Genomic DNA, 20506 nt, shown 5'->3' on the forward strand with positions numbered 1-20506 from the left:
TTTTTGTTTTTGTTTTTGTTTGTATCTAGAGCTGTATTTGAAAGGAAACGATGGATAGATACAAGTTTTTCTCCAGTTCTAAATTTCTCATATGGTGTATGGAACGCGACTAATTTGGATTCGTGTTGAGATGTTCAGTAAAATGCTTTTTGTCTATTAAATTGCAAAATCTCTACTTGTGAATTTTCATTAAATGTTTTCTAATTTTAGTATTCTCTCGATTAAACATAATAAACAGAGTTTTGTGAATATCTGTATATATATAAAAAAGAAATACTAAAAATTATAAGTCCTTTATGTACATTTAAATTTTGATTTTTCTTGGAAAATACAGATTAATCCAATTTCGAAACGAATATCAAACGCCTAAAAAAAAAGAAAGAAAAAAAAAAGAGAGTGAACATAAAGGAAGCTCTGAGCTCCACATATTAACTTCCAATGGCAACAATACTCTCTCACTCATCACTCTATCCCTTCCATTCTCTCTCTTCTTCAACAACAATTTGTTCATCCTTATGCCCTTTTACTTGCTGTCCTTCTTTTCCAACAAAGCTTGAATTCCCAGTCTTGTCAACATCATGTTTTTCCCAATTTCACCAATTTTTCCCTTTCCCCACAAATCATCATCATCCCATTTTGCTCTTTGTTGGTTTTGATTCACCCCCTTTGGATACTCAAACTTTTCTTGCCACTATCAGTGTTTTAACTGCCATTGCTCTCTCCCTCTTTCTTGGCCTCAAGGTAAAAAAAAAGAACAAAAAAAATCTTATCTTGATTTTTATCATAAGGTTTCATAAAGTTCCTTTTTTTAATTGCTTTTCTCAAAGATACTTGCTTTCAGTTTATGGGTCAATTTCTTTATCTTGGGTGTCATAAAGTTCCTTTTTTTTATTGATTTATCAAGCTGTTTAAAGTTTTGTTAAATTTTAGTTTATTTGTTATTATATTTGCAGGGAGATCCAGTTCCTTGTGATAGGTGTGCTGGGAATGGTGAGCCCTTTTATATATTTTGGTTTTAATTACTGTTATGTATGTATGTTTATGTGTGTGGTCTATGTGTGTGTGTGTGTGTGTGTGTGTGTGTGTGTGTGTATATATATATATATGTTCTTCATATAGATTGATGTAATTGAGCTAAGGAAAAACTATCTGTGCAAGTCAAGTCCAACTGTTGAATTAAGAATCTGTTATGGATTCCAAGTTGTAAGATATCTCAGTCCATAAGCAATACTAGTTAAAAAACTATTTCAGTGCTTGAAAGGTTTCATAAAATCGTGTAAGAGTTGTTATCGTGATCAAAACTAGACAAATGACAACTTATTGATATGGTAAAGCTTTAGAGGATTGTTTATAAGCTATAACGTAGCCATTTGACGCTGTATCAATAACTAGTAAGATGTTTTGGATCCTGCTTTATTCGTTTATGCAGGCAACTATTTTTTCGGATTTTTGATATATAACTCTAAACAAGCGGATTGATAAATATGTTATCTTCATGATGGAGTGAGTGGAAGGGCATGTTTCAATTAGCTAGGCATGCCTGGCAAAGGCATGTTCAGGATGTGGTGTGAACTTTTAAATTTATGACGTATTTTGAATATCGATTTTGTTTTAGGATTTTATTATGTGTGCTTCATCAGGAGAAATGCAACAATCCTGCAGTCAAATATACAATAGATCAAAACTATAAATAATAAAAGCAAAGTCTAATACTTCCTGCAGTCTTCATTTCTTCCCTAGGCTAACAGCTTCTAGAAGGTATTAACGGAGGATTGTTTGGAGAAAGGTGCTAATGATTCTGTTAGTAATCGTTGAGAGCATACTGATGTTATATATGTTAGTTTCCGATTAGCTGCAAACCCAGTGGTTTGAGATTAACCACTTCACCGGTGCACTAAGTGGATTGCTGACCCTCGCTTATGGGCTCCGGATCTCCATTTGCCCTTTGGACCATTCTGTATGGATTGAAGCAGTCCTCGAGGGCGTGGTTTGAAAGTTGAGTAAGGTCTTACTTTAGTTTGGCTACAAAAGGTGTGATTCTGGTCACACGCATTTTGTACTAAAGGGTGAGAAAGTGAGCCAGATCATAGTAAAGACCTTTGCTTCTTGTTGTTGTTTTCTTTCTTTTTTTACTTAATGCATCCCCAAAAAACCACCCCTCTTTTTTCTTGAAGAAAGGGGGCAGCGAGAGGAAAGTTTCGATATCTTTCTCATGCAGTCAATTCTGTTTTAGTTTTTAACATCACAGATGAAACTATCGAAAAGGTTTAACACAAGCAAATAAGTGTACAGCGATGTGCATATGCTCGTCTTACAGATTTCATTATGCTGTCGTTGTTCTTCCCTTTTCGTTCCTTAAGGGCAAGAAGATTCAAGTTACTAATAACTTTGTTTGGATGTGTAGGTGGGACAAAGTGCGTGTTTTGCAACGATGGTAAGATGAAGAAAGAAACAGGATTAGTAGACTGCAAAGTTTGCAAGGGTGCAGGTACTATTCAGCTGCAATTTCTTCGCGCTACCAATTTTTAGTAATCGTTCAGTTTGGAATACTTATAGCATGTCTAACAGATTTAGATGAACTCTCGAATTTGGTTTTAGATCATATGAATGACATGAAAGAACTTAGATAATCCTTTCCCATCTGTCAGGCTTGTATATACCCACGCTCCTGTTTATTATTTTCTAGAACCTCAGGAACTATGTTACCGACTCACCCTTGGCTTTCTCCTTAGGTTTGTCAAGCCAACCTGACATGTTCAGATTGGAACACCTCGACGATGATGTAGTCAAACTAACATTTTTTCTCGAGTAGAATGCATCGAACGATCATTATAATAATTTTTTTATTGCAGGATTAATACTCTGCAAGAAATGTGCTGGTTCTGGATACTCAAAAAGGCTATAACATATACTACTTGTACTCTTTTTTCCTCTAGCTATTGACTTGTGTTCTGAGGCTAAATCACACATACAAGCTCACATATGAGGCTATCTCATTTTGGTTAAATTATATATTTTTCTTGAAAAAAGAAGGGTTACTAGTACTTTTAATCCCTCGATTATTGGTAGATTATATCTGTCTAAGCACATTTAACCTTTAGTCAATTGAATGTTATAGCTCATTACAATATGATGTATTTTGTCAAATAGCATTTGTCTTCACACAAACTTTATTAGTAATTGTTTTGCCAATTGACTTATTTTTCTTTGATCATCATTTATTTTGTTCCAAACCTAATCCATATGTGACAAACAAATACAAACTTTGATTTTATTATATTCTTTTTGTCTTGCTTATCATCATCAAAATGAAACAAAAAAAAAAACAAAAACCACCCTTTATTAACTTTTCCTTTGTAATTTTCTCCTATAATCCTCTATTTTAACACACACTAAGGCACATTATCATACACTAACAATAAAACACATTGAGAGTTTGTTTGTGTATATGGAGGATAATAAATATGAAGTTGAAGAATGTAGAGGTGTACTTTGGGTATATAGTGATGGAACTATACTTAGATTAACCAAGCCAAGTTTTGAAGTTCCTATACATGATGATGGCTCAATTCTTTGGAAAGATGTTGTGTTTCAAGCCATGCATGATCTTCAACTCCGGCTCTACAAGCCGGCTAACCCTACCTCATCGGCTAAGCTCCCCGTCTTCTACTACATTCACGGGGGTGGTTTTTGTATCGGCTCTCGTACGTGGCCTAACTGTCAGAACTACTGTTTCAAGCTAGCTTCCGAGCTCCAAGCCGTGGTTATCTCTCCTGACTATCGGCTTGCTCCTGAGAACCGGCTCCCAGCCGCTATTGAAGATGGTTACGCGGCTGTGAAATGGCTTCGGGACCAAGCCGTGTCTGACGAGCCGGACACGTGGCTTACGGATGTGGCCGACTTTAGCCGAGTTTTTATTTCGGGTGACTCGGCTGGTGGCAACATCGCGCATAATTTGGCACTACGACTTAAAGCCGGCTCAGCTGAGCTGGATCCAGTTCGAGTTAGGGGTTATGTTTATTTGCTTCCTTTTTTTGGAGGGACTATAAGGACAAAATTTGAAGCTGAGGGGCCTAAAGATGCTTTCTTAAACATTGAGCTTATTGACAGGTTCTCAAAAAAATTTCATTGTTTTTATTATATGTTATATTTATTTTTTTCATAAGCAAATAACTTCAATTGCATTTGTTTTAAATCATAATTTAAATAGTTAAAAGATAGAAGAATAAAGATTGTACTAAAGTTATGACAAACTTGTGAATAATTAAAAAAATATGCAAAGTATGTCATTTTTGGAAAAAAAAAATTACGAGCGATTTATTAGTAAAATAAAAGAACAAATATTGTACTTATATTGTACTTGATCAAAACTTGTGGACAGTTAAACTCAAGCAAGGTCTTTGACAAACTTTTTTTCGAACCCCCCCCCCCCCCCCCCCAACCAATACTGTGAGAACAAAAGTTAAAACACCAAAAAATGAAATGAACTTGAACCTATTTATCCAAGGACAGTTCGATGCACAAAACATCATGTATTAGCTGGATAAGGGAAAGGACCGCAACCCAAAGAATGTAATACGTAGACAATCTATCCTAATTCAAATATTAACGGAATATTCTACGACTTGAGCTTGTGACCATTAAATCGTAAGTTACATGTAAAAGGGCTATTTTCTTAATTTGTGTGCTATTTTTGTCAATTATAGGTTTTGGAGGCTATCAATACCCATTGGATCAACCACTGACCATCCACTTGTGAACCCCTTTGGGCCTAACAGCCCAAATTTGGAAAAAATTGATCTTGATCCAATTCTTGTGCTTGTTGGAGGATGTGATCTTCTTAAAGATAGAGCCAAAGATTATGCAAACAAATTGAAGAATTATGGAAAAAATATTGAATATGTGGAATTTGAAGGACAACAACATGGTTTTTTCACTATTAATCCTAATTCAGAATCTTCAAAGAAGTTAATGCTCATAATCAAGAAGTTCATTCAAGACAATTCTTCTTAAGATTTAAAAAATAAAAATTGCCAATAAAATTTGTTATATTTTTATTAAAATGTAATTCTTCTTTTTGTTTGATTTGTTTTTGTTTTGTTGTAATGTGTGCATTTTGCTCTATATGTAGTAGTTTAAATTAATGGATCCTTTTTATATTATTTATGTGTGTGAAGTTTTGGTCATGTATGCAAAGTCATAGTCTACATTATTAGAGTATTTGTGAATCAAAAAATAAAATTTTGTAATGAAAAAAACTAGAAGATAAACAATATTATAGAGCGAAATAACAAGGATATCGAGAAAAATTATGATATATGTATTTTAAGTTCATATAAAAATGATGAAAGTTCAGAATAAAAGATCGAATTTTAGGTGTATACGCCTTTAGATATTGGGATGTCAAATTTCACGCTTTCAATGTTTGAACTTCAGACATACTGTGTCAGATCTTTTTAGTAATGTAAATAGAAGTTTAAACTCTTAAATTAGAGTACTAAAGACAAATTTCAAATACAAATCGACAAGATTAACTTCAAACATTTACGTTAAAAATTCGTATACGCATGAAAATTATATTCATTTAAAATGAATTCTCTCTTTTCTTTTGGAAGTGCCTTGAACAGTCTGAAAGGTACCAAGCATACATACCAAAACAACCGGAGATCAGTTTTTCATTATTAAACAAACTGAAAGTCTTCGAGAAAAGTAAAATCTTCTTTAAATTTGACATTGGAATAGATAGAATAACAACAAATAACATCTTTCTAGTTTGTATATTCATCGAACTCAATCTCGTGAAGTCGATTTAAAAGTGGCTAAATTAGCAAAATTTCATACATTGTGACTATAACTTAAATAGTAACATGAAAATTGGCTCCATATAACCATTCAAAATTTTCAAATTCTTCTCAAACGGTCTCTTCCTTCTTCTTCTTCTTCTTCTTCTCTGCATTTTGAAATTCACCCCCCACCCCCCTAACCCCACCCCCACCCACCCCACCACCCCACTCACCCCAACTCTCCATATCTCTTCCTTCTTCGTTCAACAGCTAATTGAAATCTCCATTTTTGTTTTGCCCGAAAATCTCTTCAGTTTACTGAATCTGAAAACCTAATTGTCTGAAAATGCCGTTATTTTCTGAGCCTCCGAGTGTTGTTAAGTCCAGATTCGGGTCACTAGATCAATCTGCAGCAACTCCGATGGATACTGCGTCGGTGACGATGTCGTCGGTGAAGAGTACTCCTAATCTCAGATTGTTCAAATCAGCTGCTAAGGATAACAGGGTTGAGTTCTCTGAGAACAAGGATGTGGTGGAATGTAACCGGAGTTTTGAGTTCCGTGAAGATCCTTCGTTCTGGAAGGATCACAATGTTCAGGTAATCACTCATTTTTTTAAACCTCATTTCTAAAAATGATCAGTTTTAGAATCTGTACGTAGTAAGAAATTTGGACTCGTTAACACTAGCAGCGCTAGGATTTTCACTAAGGAGTTTGAAATACGAAAGAGTAAACAGGAATAATCCAAAAAAGGGTTCAACTTGTACTCTATATACATGTTGAATGGGTGAGCATCTAACTATTTATGTTCTATTGATTAAGACATTAAATGAACATTTCTGGTAAGGCACACTTTCTTTTTTCTTCTAAATTTTGTTTTTGGGATTGAGGCTTAATCGTTGTTCCAGAAATTTGGAGGCTTTCTAAGTTGTTTCCCAAAAATGATTCAACTTGGAGCAAGGGTCAAAATAATCTAAGCTTAGTTTTGATTTCGGACCTCTCATTTCATTGATATTCTGAATTCGAAGAATGTATATTCAAAGTTATATAAACTGGATGTTTAAAAAGTAAAATGTTCTTAGATATGGTCCAGAAATTCACAGTCAAATAAAACTTTACCATAAATTGAAAATTCTGTTCAGTGAGTTGCTAACCATCTGACTAGTAGAGTTTATGGTTTATGTTAATGAATCATAGAACTTAAATTACTCATGAAGTTGGTTTCATATGCAGGTTATTATAAGAATACGCCCCTTGAGTAACTCTGAGATATCTTTACAAGGACATGGTAAATGTGTGAGACAAGAAAGCTCTCAGACAATCACTTGGATAGGGCACCCAGAATCACGTTTTACATTTGATATGGTTGCTGATGAGAATGTCACTCAGGTTTGCTTTTCTCGGCTATTGTCTTTCATTTTTCATGTATCTTTGGTGTGGTCTGTTCTCATTTCATTACATTAACTAACAGGAGATGCTCTTTAAAGCTGCTGGAGTACCAATGGTGGAAAATTGCATGGAAGGCTACAATAGTTGTGTGTTTGCCTATGGCCAAGTATGTTGCTCAGTCACATGGCTTAAGATCTCAGATATCAATTTTCATGTCGGAAATGTTAAAAAGATTTGAACTGTATACTGGTTTTATATTTAGAAACTCTACGTCTCTCTTTGTAGACTGGAAGCGGAAAAACACACACCATGCTTGGAGATATTGAAGGAGGCACCCGAAGACATAGTGTAAATTGTGGTATGACACCTAGGGTGTTTGAGTACTTGTTTTCAAGAATTCAGAAGGTACGGATATTGCATTTGTAATAAATGATTATTATCTTTTGTTTTATCAAAATTTTATATACTACCTCACATTGTGGACCAGAACCACAGATGACTTAGTTTGAGTAAGCATGTTTGTTTTGATATAATAATGAGAGGAAACCTTGATCTTATCTGAATGAATCAAATTATTGCATATGTTATTTTCATATGGAAAATTAAAAATTTGTTATTGATCCACTTTAATGTCACAGTGTTGGGTATAAGTATTAGATATGGGTATGTGTGAAATTAATATAAGTTCAACTTCTAGCTGCTTGTTTCTTTGTTTTCTCTTCCTTTTTTTTATTTTTATAATGAAGTCCCTATATGTGTTGGTTTGTATAATATAGATGCACCTTAGATTACTTCTTGCCTTCAATTTTAATGTAATATTTTCTTTATTGGAATAAAAGAGTGATCAACCTTTAACTTTTAAGGCTGAGCTTATGTTTCAATTTCAAGTTTGATGATTTCTTTCTTCTGGTCACAGGAAAGAGAGGCACGCAGGGAGGAAAATATAAAGTTCACTTGTAGATGCTCTTTCTTAGAAATATATAACGAACAGATTCTCGACCTTTTGGATCCTTCCTCGGTAAACTTGCAGGTGAATGCTAACATTTTGTCTAATTTGTTAATGAATTGAAATCTTGTCCAAATAAACATGGTTTTTGTTTCTGCCTATGGGAGTTATATATTGTTCATCATACTTCTTCCGGATATTGTGCATCATTTTTAACGAGGTGAATTAGTGTCCTATCTTTTGTTGAGGACCATGGAATTAGTGAGCACACGAATCAGTCCAAATTGCTGCTCACTATCCTGTTCCGTAAGGTTCAACTAGGTACTCCACAGTGATGCATCAGGTCAAATGAGGGACTAATGTGTGCTTAAGGAATGTGTTCTGACTTGCAACATCCAACTAGTATAATATTTATATTTATCAATGCAAATGCAGCCAACATATTGAACTAAAGAAAATGTGTGCAAATTGCTTTATCTAAAATGAATATTTGCAAAGTGCATAACTCAAATGGAAGAAGACAACTGAAGATTTTTCTTGTACTCTTACAGATAAGAGAAGACACTAAAAAGGGGATTCATGTAGAAGATCTCAAAGAAGTAGAAGTTACGAGTGCTCGAGATGTGATGCAACAACTTCTTCAGGTATATTCTCACCCTTGAGAGTCAATTATCATTATTGCTTGTGAAACTCTCTAGTGTTAACTCCACTTAAGAGTGAAGATAAGGAAAGAAGCTGTTGATAGTTCTTGAGGTGATTATACAAGTCCATATGCACATGCTAAAGATTTGGAGATCTAAATGTGTTCCTCAGAACTGATAAATAGTCAGTTTTAATAAAGTTAATATTGTTACTTCCACTAATCATTATGTTTCCTAAGCATGCACATATTTGACATGAAGAGAGAGAGAGTTGGCAGGTTGTATCTTTTATTTGTTATACTAGCAAGCGGAATTGCTGGAGATGAAAAGTTAAAGGGGTGTCCTCAAGATCATTGTTCCAGATCCAACCCATCTTTTTGGTGGATATCCAAACCAAATAGTGATGAAAGGTTCTTATTGTTCCCTGGGATTCTATGAAAAAGATCATATCTGTTTTTGACCTTGTTTTCTTAATCTCTTACTATGACTTAAGGTTAGTTTACTTATTCCTGTGGAAGTCCGTCTAGGACACTGATAATAGAACTATTCGGGTATGAGGGATATACTTGAATACTGCAACTCCAATTGTGCAGTATTTTCTTCTTCTTTCTTCCTTATATTTTCCATTAATTTATCGATGGTTAAATAAATATATTAATGATAAGGTAAAAATAGTGCATACAGAGTGCTCTAGTTTGGAGCCTTGTAATTTTTGAATCGAGGCATTCAGCACTAACTACCTTGTAACCAGAACTGCATATAAATGTACTCAAACTTGACCCAAGTTATTGCAGTGTTTACCAGATTATCTTTTGGTACCACCATTAATATGCCACAACCTTATACTAACCTGACAGTTATTAATTTTAAATGGAAGATCATAAAGAAAATGAGAGCAAAGTTAAAATAATTGCTCACAAAATTAAATGCACAATTTTTTTTGTTACTTATGGTTAGGATGATCATAATGTTCTTGTCATAACAGGGTGCAGCAAACAGAAAGGTAGCTGCCACCAACATGAATCGTGCTAGTAGCCGTTCACACAGTGTATTTACGTGTGTGATAGAGAGCAAAGTAAGTTCTATATCTTAATTTGAGCCATCAGATTTAGTCTTTTCTTACCTTATCCCCCTCCACACTGGTACATAAATTTACACATAACCTGTTTGCAGTGGGAATCTCAAGGAGTAACTCACCACAGATTTGCTCGTTTTAACCTTGTTGATTTGGCAGGATCTGAAAGGTAAAGGAGAATAATTATGCGAATATGAGAAGATATCTTATGCTGAATTTTTCTTTTAACTGCAATTGTGAAATCACAGGCAGAAAAGCTCAGGAGCTGAAGGTGAACGTTTGAAGGAAGCTACTAACATCAACAAATCTCTTTCAACATTGGGGTAGTTATTATGTCTCATCCTTATTCCTTTATAGTTCTTCTGTTCTAGTCTTGTCTTTCTAGTGCAATACTCATCCGGTTCTTTTTGTGCAGATTAGTGATCATGAACCTGGTTAGCATATCTAATGGGAAGTCACACCATGTTCCCTACAGAGATTCAAAGCTCACATTTCTACTCCAGGTGAATATAGGTGTATCTTTGCTTTCAAAGGAGAATCAATTGTTTTCTCTGTGAGTTAATCTGAAGGCATCCAGAATCTCTTGTGAAACGCACTAGTTATAGTCGCATTTTGAATGTGTTTTGTAATGAGGAGCTCTAATATAATCTTCTTACTGCTATGCACTCAGATATTTAATTTTCTAGTTTTGACCTGTTGCTCTGCACTGATTATTAATAACAACATTATGAAGATGGTCTTTGGATTTGACATTATATTTCTTCCCTCTTTCAGGATTCGTTGGGAGGGAATGCAAAAACATGTATAATTGCAAATATTAGTCCTTCCAGCTGGTATGCAATTTTTACTGGTCACCACTAGGATTTCAATTTAATGGCCTTAAGATCAAACACCTTACAAGTGCTGTCATTTTGAAGCAAGTGATTCTGTATTGTATAACACTTGATTGGACTCTTGCAGTTGTTCATTGGAGACTCTAAGCACATTGAAGTTTGCTCAACGTGCCAAATTCATCAAAAATCATGTATGATATTCTTGGACACTAGTGGCTTTCTTATGGTCGTTCAACTAGCAAATCACGTGATCATCTACTAACCTCAACCAGTTTTCAAAGTCCTTTTTCTGTGAAATCAACTAAGAGAGTATCACCTTTTCAATTGGGTATTTAAATAATCAGGCAACTATTAGCAACAAATCTGGATATGCCACTTTATCTGATGTGTATATTATGCATTTATTTTCTCATTTCTCTGTGCATAGAAGTTCTCGAAAATCTTCTTTTTGTACAATATTTGTAAAGATATGTGCTTTCAGTCCTTACTTTCCTATATTCTAATAAAAGGTCTAACAGTTTTCCTTATGCCCTGATGATCATTTACTTTCCCAGGCTTTTGTAAATGAAGATGCTTCTGGAGACGTTCTTGCAATGAGGATACAGATTCAAAATCTGAAGGTATTCTTTTGCTTGAGATCCATCCCTATCTTCCATGTGTTTTATTTTCTGTTGCTTCATTTTTTTTGTATCTTCCTATTTTGCTGTCATATTTTCCTGCTACCATGCTTCAAATTCTTTTCTTGTCTGCTGAACCGAGGGTTTATCGGAAACGAATTCGCTAACCCAAAAAGGTAGGGATAAGGTCTGCGTACATTCTACTCTCCCCAGATTACACTCCACATCGGCCAGGAATGACCGAAAAAAACCCTGCATAAAGAAGAGAACATATTAACAAAAGAATTTTATACCTCTGTAATGACAAACAGGGAGAAGTTACATTGATTGAAAAATTACAGCAAGTGACAAAAAAGACATCCTTTTAAATGTGCTCATGTGTGACATGCTAGTTGTTTATGCCACTGTGAAGGGTTTTAGTGATACAATGAGATTTACATCACATAGGTAAAACATTTGAACAACCTTTGTGAACTTCCGCCTTTGATCCAACATGTACCTTTGAATTTAAAATAAGTTCGCATTTATTGCTCCCATTCCCAGCTTCAAAATTCAGATTTTAGTTTCTTATGCTGGGGAAAATTTGGAAAAGTGTTTTCTGTTACCTGTGCTCTTAATATCTGTAATTCTAAATGTTATATGCACCTAATTACTTTTCTTTACCTCTCAGAAAGAAGTAGCTCGTCTTCGGAGTGTGGCTGATGGAGGAGTTGAAAACCATGAAAATAATGCTTGGACAGTTGCTTTTCCGGGATCGCCTACATCTGTTAAATGGGAAGGGCTTCATGGATTTTCTAGTCCACTTACAGCAGATAAACGGGTGTCAAAGGTAGGTTTATCTTAAGTTGGCTATGAGGAGAAACATCTACTCCAAGAGTGGATCTGATAGTAAAGTTTCTTGTAATTTCAGAAGAAAGACTACGAAGTTGCCCTTGTTGGGGCTTTTAGGAGGGAAAAGGATAAAGACATTGCATTACAAGCATTGACTGCTGAAAATCAGGCAGCAATGCAACTGGTATGTTTTATGAAGTTTTCACTTCAGTTACTTGACTTGGCATTTTTATATATGCATAGGTGTCAGTAAGTCTTACGAATGAGGCCAGACGGTTCCAGTAAACTTATTCTAGAATTCTGCAAACCATAAACACTAATAGGAGTTGATCGACAAATCTGTCCTGCCCGGTAAGTCTTACAATTAGGCCATAGGGATCCAGTAAACATAACTCAGAACTCTGGAAAAACCATAAACACTATTAGGAGTTGATGGACAAATCTGTCCTACCCCAGTGTTTAGGGATATTCCAAGTGAAATTGGTTTTCTGGATTTCCTTTCTTGCACCCAATCAAGCTGTGAGGATCTTCCGATGTCAATTTTACTCTCTGTGCTAAATTGATTAGGATATAGACCTTCAAAAGTAGACACTGCATGATCTGAATTTCATATAAACCAATTTGCAATGTTGTGTCTAATCCAGACCAAACAAAGGGAAGATGAGATACAAGGTTTAAAGATGAGATTAAGGTTTCGAGAAGCTGCTATAAAAAGGCTCGAATCAGTTGCTTCAGGAAAGATATCTGCTGAGATTCATTTGCTAAAGGAGAAAGAGGAGCAGTTGAAGGAGATAGAGGTCCTACGGAATCAGGTTGATCGTAATCAAGAAGTTACAAGATTTGCTATGGAGAATCTACGGCTAAAAGAAGAGATCAGAAGGTATGTTATTTATCTTTTAGTTATCATAGAGTGTACATTTTTTTTTCTTTTTCTGAATGTTTCGATCATACTAGTCACTGAGAAGCAAAATGTTTATAGTTATATTAGGCAAGGCTATGTCTTGCTACTTCACTGGTTTGATAATTCTTATTTGTTGGTGATGTAGATTGAAGTCATTTTATGAGGAAGGTGAGCGAGAAAGAATGAATGAACAGATCATGATGCTACAAAATAAGGTTAGAGTTGACTTCTTCCTCTTCCTTGTTGTCTTGATTCTTCTTTTTACTCTCTAGAGAATTTAATCAAGCAATCTGCGTTTGCAAATGTGAGAATAGGAATGATTTCCCAAGTCTTTTTATTCTCCTTTTGTGTTATTCATAACTGATCCCTTAGTCATGCATGATACAATTATTTCTGAAAAAAGTGCACTGCAGAGAATTGTTTAATCAATAACTCTGGTCAGTAAAGTAAAATTTCTCTCTTTTACTTCTTGATTCTGCTTCAAAGAATGCATTTCAAAGTCCTTAGCAATTTCTTTTTTTCTTGATCAGCATGTCTGGGATTTCTGTCAAATACGAAAGTTGTTAGCATGTTTTGCCTAATGGTTCTCTTTGATATGCAGCTGCTAGAAGCACTTGATTGGAAACTTATGCATGAATCAGATCCTGCACCGGTTCAGGTTGTCCTAAAAACTCCATTAGGATTTTAATGCAGGAACTCATTTTTATTGTTCCAAAAGGAGCTTGTCATTTGTTAAACTGTAGTTTATTTTCTATTTGTGTTGTAGAAGGGAAGTTCAGAGCTTGGTATGCATATTGAGAATGACCTGAATCTACTAACTTCATCTCAGGTTTGACAATCTTAGAGTAATTGAAACTGTGATTTTTATTTTTTTGTCTTCGAAAATGCATCAAATTTGAGAGAAGTGGGGTTATCTTTTTAATCTTATTTTTGAATTTATTTCTTCATGTTTCTACTTGCAAGTGAATCAAAGTTTTGGATCTGATGTTGGAGATCATTCTGCTTTTTTTCAACCATACTGAAATATTTGCTTTTCTTTATAATTTCTGCCACACCTAGGCTTCACCTTGGCGTACGTCAATAAATGAGGAAAATGAGTTCCTCCGAGTTCAGGTAATATATCTTTTCACCTGACAACGAGCTTAAAATAGTACAAATGAGTTTAGTGGTTATTTCATAGCTTATTCACTATATAACTGCTAACAAGACAATTTTTATCTTTTAGGCAATTCAAAACCAATCAGAGCTGGATGCACTCCATAGACAACTTGTTTTTTGTGTTGGTGAGAAAGACAAATTAGAAAGGTTAGTGTTTCTTACCTTCCTCTGTCATCTCTTTGTTCTACCTGCTTTAGTATCTCACGGTCGTAGTTGGTGGACGGACCCCCTTCAAAATACATAAGCTGCTTTCATATACCTATTGATATTGAGAGTTCAAATCTCCTATCTGCTCGACATCCAAGCTAAGGATTAAACCTGTTACTTAATCTGGTTTCTTCTGGGTCCAACAATATAATTCAAGTATTTAGGAGTTAATTTGGATCTTGAATCTCTTTGAATTGTCCATACAGGCAATTAATTGACTTGGAGAAAGAGCTAGAATTTGAGAGAACGTCTAAAGCAGTTCTGATGGAAGAATCGAAGAAGGGTCAAACTGAGCTGTCTTCGGTTGCAAATGATCAGACGCCTACTATTGCTGTCAGTGATCAGACGGAGCTAACAACTATTGTGGATGCCATAGCAGCAGCCAGCCAAAGAGAAGCAGAAGCTCATGAAACTGCAATTTCCTTGTCTAAGGAAAATGATGAATTGAGGATGAAGCTCAAAGTCCTAATTGAGGACAATAACAAACTGATAGAACTGTACGAGCAAGCAGTAGCAGAAAAGAACAATGGGACTGATAGAGGTCAGAACCTCCAACAAGAAAAGATTCAAGATGACAGCCAACAGTTTCTTGAACATGCTTTACAGAATCATGATTTAGATGACATTGTTTTGTCAGGGGAGACAGTAACTTCACACAGAAGCAATATTGCTGCTGACTCAGATGAACTACCTAGCAACAATACTACAGAGATGATAGAGAATAAACCATCAGAACGAGGTGAAGAACATACTTCTGAATTATTGGGCAAAAGCGATTACATGATGGTGGAAACCATTTATCCTGAATCAACTGTAGAAGCTGTACTTAATGAACTTCCTGAGGATCTGAAGCAGGATGTTGAAATGGAAGATAAGTCATCAGATATTTTGCATAATCCTATTTCAGAGGACCTAGGTTTGTTGAGGATGAAGCTTGAAGGAGCGCAGGAAAAGCTTCTAAAATCAGCCAATACCATAAGTATGTTTGGTTCATTAGAGAGAGCAATTGTTGAGGTTGATGAGCTTGCAGAAGAAATTGAAGGACTCGAAAAGAGCATTGAAGTGAAAAAACAAGGATACACATCCTTCAAGCTTCAGTCTTCACAAATGCTTGAAAAGAAAGTTTTGCTTGATAATAAGCTATCAGCACTAAGATACTCCGTATCAAGCTTTTCCTCATCAGTTGGTTACTTCGAACAACGGGAAGCTCAAACAAGAGCAAGATTGAATGCTTCATCTACTTGTCTCAACCAAAAGAAAGCAAAATTGGCTCATCTTCAAGCATCTAAGGTTGAACTCCTGGAAGCACAGATGCAGGCTAAACAGTCAGAATCAGAATTAAGAAACATACTAGCAGAATCAAAATCAAGATTGGAAGACGAGAATCAAAGGCTGGAAAGTGACAGAGTTCTCTTTGCCATAGATAACATTGAGAAACCCGATATCCAATTGCCAGAAAGAAGTTGGCAGTTGAGTGGCAAAGCTACTGAATTACTCAAGTCTGAGGAAGAAAAAACAAAGATTCAGAATCAAATGAAGCAGATTAGGGAAAATTTGGGGATAAAGAAAAAGGAAATCGAAGACTTAAACGAAAAAAGACTGAATTCAGAGAAAGATATTGAGGCTACTGAAAAGGAGATAGAGAATATTTCGCAATCTGTAAAGGAGATGGGCAACAAGCTTCAAAGGGTCATCGGGGAGAAGCAGATGATCTTTGAAATGAAAGAGAACGGGAAGCAAGAGTTTGAGAACATGATTCTTGAGTATCACGAGAGTATGTTTGCAGCATCGTTGAAGGAGGAAGAGTTGAAGATTTTGGAAGAAGAATTGCAGTTGGAGATGAGTAAAATAGAAGATTTGCAAAGAGAAAAAGCTCTTGCCGCAAGCAGAAAAACTCAGTTGCTGACTGCATTATCATGCCAATCATGCTCTTTGTCTGACAAGGTAGAGGAGGATCTACATGACATACGAAGGTCAGTACTAGAGCTGAACTCGTTGCTTGGAAATTGATTGTTTGACTGACAGTTAATTGCCTGTTTAACTGTCAACTATAAAACATCTTCTCTAAAAAAAAAACTTCTCTCTGTTGCATTGCTGCTGCCTTAATGTATTGTCAATATAAAATTCTCCTTACGCAAATGGTGTGATGTATTACAAAACCATATTATGATTGTGAATAAGTTGTGAAAAAATGCAATCAAATTTTGAAGGGGTTTCTGAAAAGAAGTATTAATTTCTTTTTCCTTGTGTGTTGAAACTTGAATGTATATCTTGTACTTACTTTTGTTGCAGTCAGTTTACTTGAATTACTTGCAGGATTACACTAGATTTGTTGTTGTCGTTGCAGTTTATAAAATAGTGGAAGTCCTAACAAAACTTATCTAGCACAATTTAGTAGCTGAGATTGAATTACTTAAAACCACAAAATGAAATCAAATACTTTTAGGTTTTACAATTATGAATTTATAGAATGGAAGAAAAAATCTCGATAGGGAAACAATCAGAATCATATTATATTATGTACATATATGTCTCTTCTAAGTTGTCATCATAACTTTGAACTCATCAAAGCTGAGGACTCCATCTCCATTGAGATCAAACCTTCGAATCATAGCTTTGCAGTTATCAATGGAGGTTGATTCACCTAGTCGACTCAACATGTTCTTCAAGCTCTTAGGAGTAATGTATCCTTCTGTTTCATACATTCCAAATGCTCCCATCAACTCACCCTCTTTATTCCTCTCTTCCTCCATTCCTTCCATCAGTTTCGTAAAATCCTCAATGCCCAATAATCCGTCCCCATCAGAATCCGATAGCCTCACTGCCATCTCCGCCTCCTCCACCGTCAGCTCACCTCCTACCGCCTTCACACACTTCCTCAACTCTGCAGGTGACACTTTTCCATCTCCATTCTCATCAAAGTACGTAAACACCCTCTCTAACTCTCCCTTGTTACTACTACCACCATTGTCACTCACAGGAACACAGTTAGTAGTAGTAGTTGCTGCAGCAGCAGCAGCTCTCGTTGTTGTTGTTGTCGTTGTCTTCTTCTCATCTTCATTCCTTCTGAAATGAAACATATTTCGTAATCTCGAGAAAAAAGACTCTTTCTCAGCTGTGGAAACAGACACTGATGATACCATACACATAAGTAGAATATAGTTAAGTGAGAAAAGGGTTGAACTTTGAAATCAACAAAGAAAACTTTGGAAATTATAAGTGTTTGGCCGTATAGTACTCTTTAAAACTCAACAAATTAAGGATATGGGAATGAAGTAAAAAGAATGGGATATTTATAGTTTGGGAAATTTATAATGAGTGGGAAAATAGTATTAATTCCGTGGGCTTACCAAGTGTTGAAACAACTTGTATGACCATTTGTTGTTTCTAGTAGAAAAATAAAAATAAAAACAGGTATTTAGAAGTTTGAAAAGTAAACAGTCAAATGAATTATTATTTGGTTTATAGGATAAAGTCTTATCTTGAAGATTATTGAAGACTACTTGTTTGGGGGATAGACTAGTGGCATCTTATATTATATTGTCATTGCAAATGTCATATGCTTATTTTATTGATGGGTTTAATTTGACCCTTTTAGTTCACCCCATTTTAAATTAGGGTTGATATGCTGTGTTGACTCGTGAGAAATTTTATCTAAATATATTTTTATAAAAACAAATTATATGAAAATAAACTTTGAATTGAAAACTTTGTAGGAACTATGCGGGTTGAGTGATGACTCGATTTTTTAGCTCATTTCAGTCCAACTCCTTTTATCCAGATGGTAATTAATTGGGTTAATAAACTATTTATTTACTAGCTCAACTCATTTTTAACATTCTTAATTCAACTTAACCCATTCATTTGAACGCCCTAATCTATACACTACTTTCCTTTTATGGCATATATATCCAAAATAGTGTCCTCTCTTTTATCTATATCTATATATATAATTTAAAAGTTTTATGGCATATATATCCAAAATAGTGTCCTTTCTTTTATCTATATCTATATATATAATTTAAAAGTTTTATGGCATATATATCCAAAATAGTGTCCTTTCTTTCATCTATAATTTAAGTTTTTCTTTTGAGATTTTACTTCTAATTTTAGCAAGACTACACTTTAGGATTTGTTTGTCTTGACTTTGGAAGAATGTAAAACTATTCCAAATTTAATAGTGAAGTGGTAAATTTGATGCAATTAGGGGAAATTAAGAATATTTAAGTAAGATAGGTCAACATAATATCATGAATGAATGTGTAACGATAGTAATTATATACTTGGTTCATTGAATAATTTAACAAATAAAGAAGTAAAACATGCTCCAATTCATGAAATATGGACTTTACAAATATGAAATGAAAAATCTCAATGAATTATTTGATCACAAGAATCCTATTTAGTAATTACACAAATATTTCTCTTTGAACTCTTCTAACATGTCATCATAATTTTAAACTCATCAAAACTAAGAACTCCATCTCCATTGATATCAAATCTCCTTATCATAACCTTGCATTTATCAATGGAGGTTGACTCGCCGAGTCGACTCAACATCATCTTCAAGCTCTTAGGAGTAATGTATCCTTCCATTTCATACATTCCAAATGCTCCCATCAACTCACTCTCTTTATTCCTCTCTTCCTCCATTCCTTCCATTAACTTCGTAAAATCCTCAAACCCTAACAACCCGTCCCCATCAGAATCCGATAGCCTCACCACCATCTCCGCCTCCTCCACCGTTATCTCACCTCCTACCGCCTTCATGCATCTCCTTAGCTCCATTGGTGATACCTTTCCATCTCCATTCTCATCAAAGTACGTAAATACCCTCTCTAACTCACCACTATTGCTATCACTCACCGATAAACGATCAATAGTACTAGTACTAGTAATAGTTGTTGTTGTTGTTACACTCTCATGTTCCTTCTTAGGAGTATTAGCCTTCTTTAGAAAAAACCTTTTACGTAATCTTGAGAAAAAAGATTCCTTTTCAGCCATGGAAACAGAAACTAACTCCATATTAGACATGCTATAGATGTAAGTAAGAAAATGAGTAAGTGATATAAGAGTTTTAACTTTGAAACAAAGAAATCTTAGGAAAGTTATATAATTGTTTGTTGTTTGAAAGACAAGAAATAAAGGATTTATATGATGATGGAAGGAATAAGAAGAATGGGGTATTTATAGTTAATGGGGTAGACAAACTTTTTATTTATTTATTATTATTATTATAAGAAGTTTGAAAAGTAAAAGACCAACACGTTTTAGAAAATATAATAAGAAAAAAGATGGCAAATCCAGTGAACTAAAAGAGCTATAATATATTTTGTTTTTTTTGGGATAAAGTTTTCTTATTAAAGACTATACGTGTATGGTGTGTGTGTTTTTGGGGGTAGGGGTTTGACATCTTATATTACATAAAAAATTTATATTGTCATCATAGGTGTCATCATGATAAATTGACACATTATCCCTCACACTTTAGCTAGGTCAAATATTTGACCATCACTTGTAAAGATATACCAATTTATAAAGGAAAAGGGTCTGATATACTCCTCAATTTTGTCATTTAGAGCTGATATATCCCTCGTTATAAAATTGGTTCATATAACGAGGGATATATCAGCTCCAAATGACAAAGTTGAGGGATATATCAGACTCTTTTCCCAATTTATAATGTATTTTTACACCTTTATATTAATAATCTAATGATATTTTCAATATTCGTTAAAGTTCATGACCAAAGAATTATGTACATAAAGATTAAAAGATAAACCAAACTTTTAATTTGTCATCATAATTTTCAACGTTTTCTTTAAGCTCTTAATAAGTTAGAAATTTAAATATATAAAGTGTAGAAAAGAATGAAATTCGAAACAAAACAAAAGTTTTAATTTTTTTTTTTTGTGTGTGTGTGCTCTTCAAAAATAAGAGTAGATATATATGGTGATCGATGAAATCAATTATATGAAATATATATATATATATAGGCAGTATTATATAGTTATATTAATGATTGTTAATATCGTGAGAATACCATGTATCGAAAACTTTGTGCTAATAAAAGATTAACTTCTATCCACGAATTATGTACGAATATAAATAGAAGTTAATCTCTAA

The 20506-nt window shown here is 34.5% G+C and overlaps 4 protein-coding genes and 1 long non-coding RNA gene across 5 annotated transcripts; 3 read left to right on the plus strand and 2 right to left on the minus strand.

Moving 5' to 3' along the window:
• Positions 1–5: 5 nt before the first annotated feature.
• LOC101260110 (protein BUNDLE SHEATH DEFECTIVE 2, chloroplastic) lies at positions 6–3200 on the plus strand. The gene is made up of 4 exons (XM_004251384.5): positions 6–741; positions 954–990; positions 2405–2488; positions 2853–3200. Exons 1-4 carry the CDS (start codon positions 439–441, stop codon positions 2903–2905), a joined length of 477 nt encoding a protein of 158 aa, XP_004251432.2. The 5' UTR covers positions 6–438; the 3' UTR covers positions 2906–3200.
• A 114-nt stretch (positions 3201–3314) lies between these two features.
• On the plus strand, positions 3315–5162 carry LOC101260403 (carboxylesterase 15-like). Its single transcript, XM_004251385.5, has 2 exons — positions 3315–4110; positions 4707–5162. Exons 1-2 carry the CDS (start codon positions 3449–3451, stop codon positions 5011–5013), a joined length of 969 nt encoding a protein of 322 aa, XP_004251433.1. The 5' UTR covers positions 3315–3448; the 3' UTR covers positions 5014–5162.
• Positions 5163–5985: 823 nt separating this feature from the next.
• On the plus strand, positions 5986–17644 carry LOC101260697 (kinesin-like protein KIN-12E). Its single transcript, XM_010315178.4, has 22 exons — positions 5986–6381; positions 7016–7171; positions 7254–7337; positions 7457–7576; positions 8088–8201; positions 8669–8761; positions 9744–9833; positions 9932–10002; positions 10082–10156; positions 10249–10336; positions 10608–10666; positions 10794–10857; positions 11221–11286; positions 11954–12112; positions 12194–12298; positions 12759–12994; positions 13161–13230; positions 13617–13673; positions 13782–13844; positions 14075–14128; positions 14241–14320; positions 14587–17644. Exons 1-22 carry the CDS (start codon positions 6130–6132, stop codon positions 16388–16390), a joined length of 3960 nt encoding a protein of 1319 aa, XP_010313480.2. The 5' UTR covers positions 5986–6129; the 3' UTR covers positions 16391–17644.
• LOC138339709 (uncharacterized) lies at positions 10969–14588 on the minus strand. Its single transcript, XR_011212569.1, has 2 exons — positions 14336–14588; positions 10969–11535 (listed from the first exon to the last, which is right to left on the minus strand). It is a non-coding gene; the product is annotated as an uncharacterized lncRNA (long non-coding RNA).
• LOC543942 (regulator of gene silencing) lies at positions 16896–19507 on the minus strand (the record flags this gene model as incomplete). Its single annotated transcript, NM_001247641.2, is given in 2 exon segments — positions 16896–16951; positions 18852–19507. Coding segments are annotated over 2 exon segments (597 nt in total). The 5' UTR covers positions 19415–19507.
• Between the last annotated feature and the right edge of the window lie 999 nt (positions 19508–20506).

This window comes from Solanum lycopersicum, chromosome 11 (genome assembly GCF_036512215.1).
Source record: "Solanum lycopersicum chromosome 11, SLM_r2.1".
NCBI classification, from domain to species: domain Eukaryota; kingdom Viridiplantae; phylum Streptophyta; class Magnoliopsida; order Solanales; family Solanaceae; genus Solanum; species Solanum lycopersicum.

What these genes read in the sequence shown, in the direction of transcription:
- LOC101260110 (XM_004251384.5), top strand. Translation starts at nt 439, where the DNA reads ATGGCAACAATACTCTCTCACTCATCACTCTATCCCTTCCATTCTCTC. An exon ending in TGATAGGTGTGCTGGGAATG is followed by an intron (nt 991 to 2,404) that starts GTGAGCCCTTTT and finishes TTGGATGTGTAG; the next exon opens with GTGGGACAAAGTGCGTGTTT. An exon ending in CAAAGTTTGCAAGGGTGCAG is followed by an intron (nt 2,489 to 2,852) that starts GTACTATTCAGC and finishes TTTTTATTGCAG; the next exon opens with GATTAATACTCTGCAAGAAA.
- LOC101260697 (XM_010315178.4), top strand. Translation starts at nt 6,130, where the DNA reads ATGCCGTTATTTTCTGAGCCTCCGAGTGTTGTTAAGTCCAGATTCGGG. An exon ending in CTGATGAGAATGTCACTCAG is followed by an intron (nt 7,172 to 7,253) that starts GTTTGCTTTTCT and finishes ATTAACTAACAG; the next exon opens with GAGATGCTCTTTAAAGCTGC. An exon ending in ATCTACTAACTTCATCTCAG is followed by an intron (nt 13,845 to 14,074) that starts GTTTGACAATCT and finishes TGCCACACCTAG; the next exon opens with GCTTCACCTTGGCGTACGTC.
- LOC101260403 (XM_004251385.5), top strand. Translation starts at nt 3,449, where the DNA reads ATGGAGGATAATAAATATGAAGTTGAAGAATGTAGAGGTGTACTTTGG. An exon ending in AACATTGAGCTTATTGACAG is followed by an intron (nt 4,111 to 4,706) that starts GTTCTCAAAAAA and finishes TGTCAATTATAG; the next exon opens with GTTTTGGAGGCTATCAATAC.